The 8114-nt window shown below is 37.5% G+C and overlaps 2 protein-coding genes across 2 annotated transcripts in view; one reads left to right on the top strand and one right to left on the bottom strand.

Moving 5' to 3' along the window:
- Nucleotides 1-5558, top strand: part of sardh (sarcosine dehydrogenase) — a 43134-nt gene extending 37576 nt beyond the window's left edge. Inside the window, exons 19-22 of the mRNA XM_014003871.1 lie at nt 2166-2328; nt 2409-2577; nt 2719-2854; nt 4576-5558. Of these exons, the coding sequence (XP_013859325.1) occupies nt 2166-2328; nt 2409-2577; nt 2719-2854; nt 4576-4704 (597 nt within the window). The 3' untranslated portion in view covers nt 4705-5558. The remainder of the gene's footprint in view (nt 1-2165; nt 2329-2408; nt 2578-2718; nt 2855-4575) is intronic.
- A 645-nt stretch (nt 5559-6203) lies between these two features.
- Nucleotides 6204-8114, bottom strand: part of dbh (dopamine beta-hydroxylase (dopamine beta-monooxygenase)) — a gene marked incomplete in the record, with an annotated part of 17078 nt that continues 15167 nt past the window's right edge. The window contains 2 exon segments of the mRNA XM_014003872.1: nt 6204-6669; nt 7736-7895. Of these exon segments, the coding sequence (XP_013859326.1) occupies nt 6577-6669; nt 7736-7895 (253 nt within the window).

Below are 8114 nucleotides of genomic sequence, written 5' to 3' on the forward strand. Positions count from 1 at the left end.
TGTGTGTGTGTGTGTGTGTGTGTGTGTGTGTGTGTGTGTGCTTGTGTTTGTGCTGTTCTGCAGCCGGTTGTTGGCCGTGTCTCTGTGACATTTTAATGTCTGCAGAGCTCTTCCTGCTCCTCTGCACCCCTCACAGCTCGTTACTCTCACTCTGTCTGCTTTTATTTCCCCCCACTCGTCAGCCTTGGCGTGCGCAGTTGTTCGGGTGAACTTTGTGTTTGTTTCTGTGGAGGCATGTGGTTGCATCTGCTGTGTGTTGTAAACACACGCTTCTCTGTAGAGCCCCCGCCCCAGAGCTTCGTGGTGTACATATGGGGCTCAGAGTTACCCACTGACCGGCCAAATGGGACTCGCTGGCTGGGTCCAAATTCAGGGGCTGCGTCCTTCGAAGGCCTCATTTTGTCGACYGCTTACGCCACTGCGCCACGCCGAAAGCTGTCCAAATTCCACAAACGCTTCCCCCATTTCTTACCCATTTCAGGGAGGGGTCCTTCTTTGCTTGTAATGGCAGATGACATGAGAGACAGGTGTAGAATTTGTATAAAAATTCTGGCGGAAAATAAAATTAAAAGTTTAAGGCAGTTGTGTTGTTAGGCTTTTTGTCATTTGCATAGACATGTTTTTTTTTTGTTGTTTTGTTTTGTTTTTGTTTGTGTAATGGAAATATTTCACTAAGGCAGAAACACGCGAATAAAACAAAGTGAACTTGCGTGGTTTGGTCGTCAAATGATTTAATAAAAGTTGCGTATGCGAGTGAGAACCGGCAGATGTGAATCAGAACATCTGTCAAGTTGCCACTAAGGCAGAAACAGGAAACAGACAGTTATAAACATCCGGTGGAGTTCCTAGGCAGCCAAAAACAGTGTGCCAAATAGTAGAAAGATATATGAATGACCAATCAAAGAATTACAAGTTGCATAGGCAATATGAAATGGGAACAAGGTTGCAGACATACGTACAGCGTCTTTAAGAATCATAAGACAGATTATACAAATGTGGCAGTAATCAATGAGATACAGAAACAGAACATGTCAATGTAATATGCAGTTATGCAGGATTATATAATATTTCCACCACAGTTTGTTTTTTGAAGACTTTATTTCTAGAGATTTAACAGCAGTCATTATTTCATTCCTCTGCTTTAAAGCAGCTCCTTTAATTCCACAGCTGACAATGCTAAAAATTACATTTCCTTTTTTCTGGATCTCCGAGAGCAGAACTTAAATCTCCGAACTCCTAAAGTTTTTCTTTTTTACTTTGCAATGTCATTTATGAATGGACACTTCCTTGTATCTGGGGCAGGAAATGTAGCCTTTTATGGTGTTTTTGGGGTGGTTTACGCAGCTCATTTACACACTTTTCCTGAAGATAGAAGAGTTTGTTGAATCTGACGTGGCATGTTCGTACGAACCCTTCGTATGAACAAAAGTACGAGAAATTTAGGATAAGAATACGAACATGTTCTTGCATGAGGCCCACTATACAATTAAATAGAATAAAATAATAAAATAGAAGACCCTCAATAAATCCAATAAAAACATAATATTCTTTTAAAATATAAAATAACAATTCAAGGTCACTTGAGTTATTTATCCTGGATCCAAGCACTGCTGGGAAGAAATCATGAGCGGACTACTGGAATAGACTGTATCGGAGTGCTAATGTTGTTGATTGTAGATGTAGGCCGATATTCATCTTTTGGCTAATATCAGACAAAGATCYGATATTGATATCGGATCGAGACAYCCCTAATAWTTTTGCTAATTTCAGTCTATTTTTGCTTCTGCTTATCATGGTTGCAAGGTGACAGGTCATACGACAGGGTATGGCCAGGAATAAAGTTGAAGGGTAGACCGTCCAAATTCACATCCACGGTCTACACGGTGGACAAAGAACCCGGCCCTGGGAAGGACGCAGCCTCTGAGTTTTGGTCATTTCAGACTTTACTCATTTTAATGAAGTCTTAGGCTCTCATTTCCCAAMATAAGATGATCTTAGTTTAAAACTCGGTTATGAAAGGCGGCGTGCAATATGCCTTCCTGGGATTTTAATGAAACTGTGTTTGATTTGTTTCTGTTTCATGCCTGAAGCAGAATCTCCAGTTAGAAGCTCAGTTCTCCACCTCCACTCTCTAAAGCCTCTCTCTGGCCTCGCTGTCCTCCCAGGTGCGAGCRATGCGTCTGTCGTTTGTGGGCGAGCTCGGCTGGGAGCTGCACATTCCCAGAGACTCTTGCATTCCCGTCTACAGAGCCGTCATGGCTGCAGGTTCAAAGCACGGCATCATCAACTCGGGCTACAGAGCCATCGACTCGCTCAGCATAGAGAAGGGTAACGCAAACACACCGTCCTGTTACTAGAAATCCCCGTTTTTGCTTATTCTTACAGATTTTGCTGTAAATTTTTTTCAGGTTACAGACACTGGCACGCTGACCTCCGCCCTGATGACACACCCCTAGAAGCGGGGCTTGCTTTCACCTGCAAACTGAAGAGCTCCACCCCCTTTCAGGGACGTGAAAGACTAGAGAAACAGAAGGAGGAGGGGCTGAAGAGGCGCATCGTCTGCTTCACTATTGATGAGTCAGTAAAATTCAGCTTTTTATTTTATTTTTTACATTTTCCTCTAAAGTTAAGTTTTCTTTTTTTTTAGATAACTTATCTCAGTTGTCAACTGTGCAATGTAGTTTGAGATTTTTGTTTTTGTTTTTTGCTCCACATCAGGAAAGTACCTATGTTTGGTTTGGAGGCTATTTTCCGAAACGGTGTTCCCGTTGGTCACCTGCGGCGATCTGAGTACGGTTTTTATATTGACAAAACTCTGGGTTATGGATACATCCGCAACCCTGATGGAGGCGTGGTAAGAACTTTATACAAACACTGGTATTATAACCATTTAAAGTTTTCTCTTGGATTTATTTCATCCTAATTTCTTGTCTTTGTAGTCTCGTTATACGTCATGGAGACAGGCATGCCTGTGTGTGTTTGCTCATTTATATGTCAGGAAGACATCTCATGAAATGATGGACGCATTTGAATAAAACACTCAGAAAATTATTACTGGATGTGCATCTACTGATGTTAATCAGTCTTTCCATCACAAATAACATAACCAGTTTCACAAATATTGAGCTAAGGTTTGGTGTGGTAGTAGCTGAGGCTCATTCTCAACACAATTTTATCATATTTCATAAAAAAATAATAATATCCGTTTTGCATTTAATGCAGAGTTGTAAAGTAAATAAGAACAAATACTTTGTTGGGTATCTGTAATTTACTTGAGTAATTATTTTTCAGCCTACTTTTTACTTCTACTTCTTACATTTTCACACAGTTATTTGTACTTTCTATTCCTTACATTATTTAAAAAGGCAAGAAGTAGAAAGTCGTTACTTTTATTCATTTTTGCTTGTTTTCATCCCAGCTTGTTATTGTAAAAAATAAATACTATCCATATAAATTGTGCCTCCTAGTTAGAGTGAATTTAACTGATTGATTGAGAAGTATAAATATATAAAATTCTGATACCGTATTAATTTGTACACAAACAAATCATGTCACACTCTGGCAGGACATAATTATTAAAATAAAAGGACTGTACTTACGGTAAATATTTGTATTTCATGATTTATATTATTGTATTTGGCTGCAGCCCTCATAGAGATTTTTATTTTGGGGAAAAGGTTTGTGCAGCCTTGAAATATATATATAAACTGAAACAGCTAGACTAGTGCATCCTAAATTTAACATAAGTTAATTATTTTAATATGACAGTCATTTCTGCATTTTTATTGGGAGGTCACCTCCTAATAAATGTTCTTACAGAAAATCTAACTGCTCATTTTAAATCAATACTTTTACTTTCAATACTTAATTTCAAAAAATATCAGATACTTTAAGACCTTTACTCAAGTAATATTCCTAAAGGAGACTTTAACTTTTACTAAAGTAATTTTTTGGTAAGATACTTGTACTTTTACTCGAGTATCATTTTGTGGTACTTTAAACAACACTGATTTTATGTAATCTTTGTTTCAGATTTACAGTAAACTTGGTAATGGACTATGGAATTGGTGGGAAATAAACTGCAGGAACCTTGTTTTCTCACATAAACAAACTTTAAATCAGCTTTTAGCCTCATTGTTCAGAGATCTGCCTCCATTTGGGGAATAAAATGCTCGTCTCCAGTAAAGAAATCTTTCGATTTTAGAATGCAACATCAGTTTAATATTTCATTTAAACACATGAGCTTCAGGCAAGTTTTGAAGAGCTGTAAGTTCTGCGGAAAGCTGTGTGTTTCAGTGTAAATGAAGGAGAGTGGCAGATCAGTGGGAGCGCTGCAGGGAGGGAAAATTAGACTCATGTTCCTTCACTTCCTACGTTTCAAACTCTCCAGCTGCTCATTTTGTTGCAAATGTTTCAGAAATAATCTGTTCTGGAGAAGAAATGTCTTTGAAGATTAATTTKAGTGTGTTTGCTTTAATCTACATTATTTCACATCTTTTTTATTTTATACTTTCATCAGTGTTCTCCTTCTTTAATAAACCACATCTTTGTGGKTTTTTTTCCCTCTCTCATCAGGTGAGCGCTGATTTCATTAAAAGCGGTGAGTTCAGCCTGGAGAGGATGGGCGTGACGTACGAGGCCAAGGCTCACCTCAAATCTCCGTTTGACCCCGAGAACAAACGCGTCCGAGGGATCTACGACTGAAGACGACAAACGTAGAAAAACTGACATAAAACTCTCCGGTGAGACGATAATACAGTCCGGTTTGGGACAACTAGTTCTTTTTCACAAACGAGGTTTTCAAATGTTTCTTCATTTCCTGAATCATTTGATTGAACTGAGCTGGAGCTGATAAAAACTGAGCCTACATAATGAGGAAAAAAAATCGAAGCTTTTAAAATCTGATATTACTGGTTTGTTTACATGTTGYGTGAATATTACCATAAAATGTACCRGTATGTCTGTTTAAGAGTGAAATGGGTTTTATCTAAAGGATTTAAAGGATTTTTATGCTTAAAAAAACAACCGTTTTTGGATCAAAACTCTGATTCTTGTTTTGTCGTTAGTTTCTGTGCTGCTCCGTCGTGACAACAGATCGACAAAAAACAAAATGATGGTGATCATAYATGCTTTAATTTCTTTTAGTTGTGCTCATTATCAAACAGATTATATATTGATGTTTACCAGATATGRTGTTTGTAAAAATATATTTTGTGTTTATATTAGTTAAATCAGATTTAACATTTTGATTACCTCCTAGCAAAGCTGCAAAAGCATCATGACTTCATTCTCATTAGTAATTGATTTGTTTTTTAACAGCAACTAAATTACCATAATCAGATGTAAAATATGGACAATAGCAGCCATAGAGTACCGGTAATATAAAAAAATGAATACTCAGATATTACTGGGTAATGTTTGCAAACTTTGCTAAAACCTCTGAACATGAGCATAACTACAGACAAACCTAATACATCTGATACTGCTTTTATTCATTTATTATTATTGTTTAGATTCTTTTGCAATAATTTTGGTAAAAATATTCCATTAACAATTTATTTGCATTTAAATTGATGTCTGGAAATCATCGACCACAGAGGGGTACCGACTCCAAATGTAGGAACCACTGGTTTAAAGAAAACACATAATTAAAATAATAATAATAATTTGTGCCTCTCAGGTTTTTGCTGCTGTGTATCGAGCACTAAATGTTTACTGAAGTGGAAGGATTCATTGATTTGAAAAGCCATTAATCATTAAAGTTATGGTGCTTAGTCATAACCTGATGAGATTATCGCAGGAAATGTGAAGCACTGTTAAAATATTACATCAATTTTTACCTTTTCCCTTCCTCTCGGAGTGTGATTGAGTAAAACCAACGCAGGTGAAGTTTATTCTAAAGTTAAAGAAAACATTGATTTTACCTCATGATGAGCTGTGCGCCCTGATTTTTATTTTATGTAAAGATAAATGAAGCAGAACAACATGTTGGTTGATTAGAACTGTTGTTTTCTCTGTTCAGAATTACTGTGTAATAATAATTAAAATATATATATATTTTAGATAAAAACGTTTTGTGCCAGGAGCAGCAGAAGAGTGGATTTCATTTGTGACCCTTTTTTCTGCATGATCCAACCATGATAAGTGGAAGAAAATGGATAATAATGAACACAAAGTATTTACAAATAAAAAGAGGAACAAAGCAAAGGAGGAGATGACATTTAATACATAATCATATCCACTACAAAGTGCACTTTATACTATAAACTTTAATAATTTATCTTAAACATCTCATCTTTTAACAAAGACATATTTAAAGAACACAAATAACTTTTCAATAACTTCCTTTTTTAAGCATCAAACATGAAAATCCGTCCTAATTCCTTTGAAAAGTGACAAATGAATAGGACTGTTATTAACTTAATTAGTGTGCACTAATAATAACCTCAGTAGGTGTTTGTACAGACACGTAATTACAGCAARGGTTGGAAAGCACACAGAACCTAATGCTGAGATAAAACTTAAGACAGGAAACTTAAATAATAACTTTTAACCACCTGTAACGGCTGCACAGGTTCAGCTGGTGGGCACGGACCCTCCCTCACAGGGGTACCGAGGTTTTGGAAGGACGGAGGTCACCTCTGGTATCGGCTGTTTTTCCCATTCCCCCTGAAAAAAAAAGATAAAAATGCTGCAGATCACGTGTCAAACTCAAAAATAGTTGACAATCTACAAAATTCACTGTAAAATCTCCATTTCATTTGCTGCAGCCTAGTTGTACWTGGAAGTRGGAATTTCCCACTTACAAGTCTTAAATTTAAACTGCAACATCCCTCCAGAAGGAATTCCCTGTCGGAAAGTGGGAGAGTTCAGGATTCAAGATGGAGGTTACTCACCACAACYCAACAACAGTRAGTAAAACTCTTACTCTAACTTTAAATTGTTTTTCTGTACCATCTAGTCAGTCATACACGTAGTATTCTTAAGTGTTTATAAGAGGACSTGTGAAAAYATTGTTTCTATGCAGGAAATACCAGGTAGAGCTCGGTCMTTGTTCGTCAGCTGTGCTCAGCCGTAGAGATGAGACGAGGAAYGTGACGTTTTCTGTTTATTTAAMGTTGAACACAAAACGTCAGTTTTTTGTAACTGGCCCTTTGAGGGCCACTATGATGCTCATGTGGCCCTCAGTGAAAATAAGTTTGGTTTGGATGAATAATATCTGCTTTCCAACAGTGTTTATAGCAAGATGCTATTTGGCAGTTTAAAAACAATAAATGTTACTTTTTCTAAAAATTTCAAAGGTGAACCAAATAACTGCCGAGTTCATGTGAAACTCCTCAGACTATTTATTATTATTATTATTTTTTTTTTGTTTTGTTTTGTTTTGTTTTTTCATATTCAAACTTTTTTTAAAGTTAGTTGCACATTTTTCACTGGACAGAATATTAAATAAGCTGCATATTTAGTGAGTGTGGGTTTCTTTAACACAAGCTGTCTTTTAAATAAGTTTGACTCTGATGTAAAACTGATGTTTGCTGTTGAACTGGTGGTTTGTGTGTGCAGGCGGGTATTTCCTACKATGTGGGGACAGTTTTTTGGCAKACACACATACTTGTGAGGGCTAGCTGGTACTTATGGGCTACTAGTCCTCATGGGAGGAATTGCCTTTTGTGGGTCAGGGGTTAGGGTCAGGTGAGGTTAGCAGTAATAGGCCRTGCGTGTGTGTGGGACTCACAGGGAAGAGGCGAGCGGTGGACTGATTGCAGTGCATGTAGAAGGGAGCTGTGTTGTAGAGCGAGTCCAGAACTTCTCCGGTGAATTCGTCCCAGTGAAGCTGCGAGAACTGCTCCGACACGCCGACCTCGCTGCACACACACTGATCATTTCCATTAAACCTGGAGAGGTTAAAGGGATAGTTCAGGACTTTTGTGTGKGGTACTGTGGAGATGTTATGAATAATTAACATCTTACCTGCTGTTGATAGATTTTTAAGTGACATCAATTTGTAGAAATAATTTATTTCTGACGACTTTGCTGCATTCTCTTCTCCAAGAGACTTCTTCAGTCTGAGTTTCAGGCAAAATTCAGGCTTTTAAGCCCTGCCTCCATGTGAC

This window comes from Austrofundulus limnaeus, unplaced genomic scaffold (assembly GCF_001266775.1).
Source record: "Austrofundulus limnaeus strain Quisiro unplaced genomic scaffold, Austrofundulus_limnaeus-1.0 Scaffold20, whole genome shotgun sequence".
Lineage (NCBI taxonomy): Eukaryota > Metazoa > Chordata > Actinopteri > Cyprinodontiformes > Rivulidae > Austrofundulus > Austrofundulus limnaeus.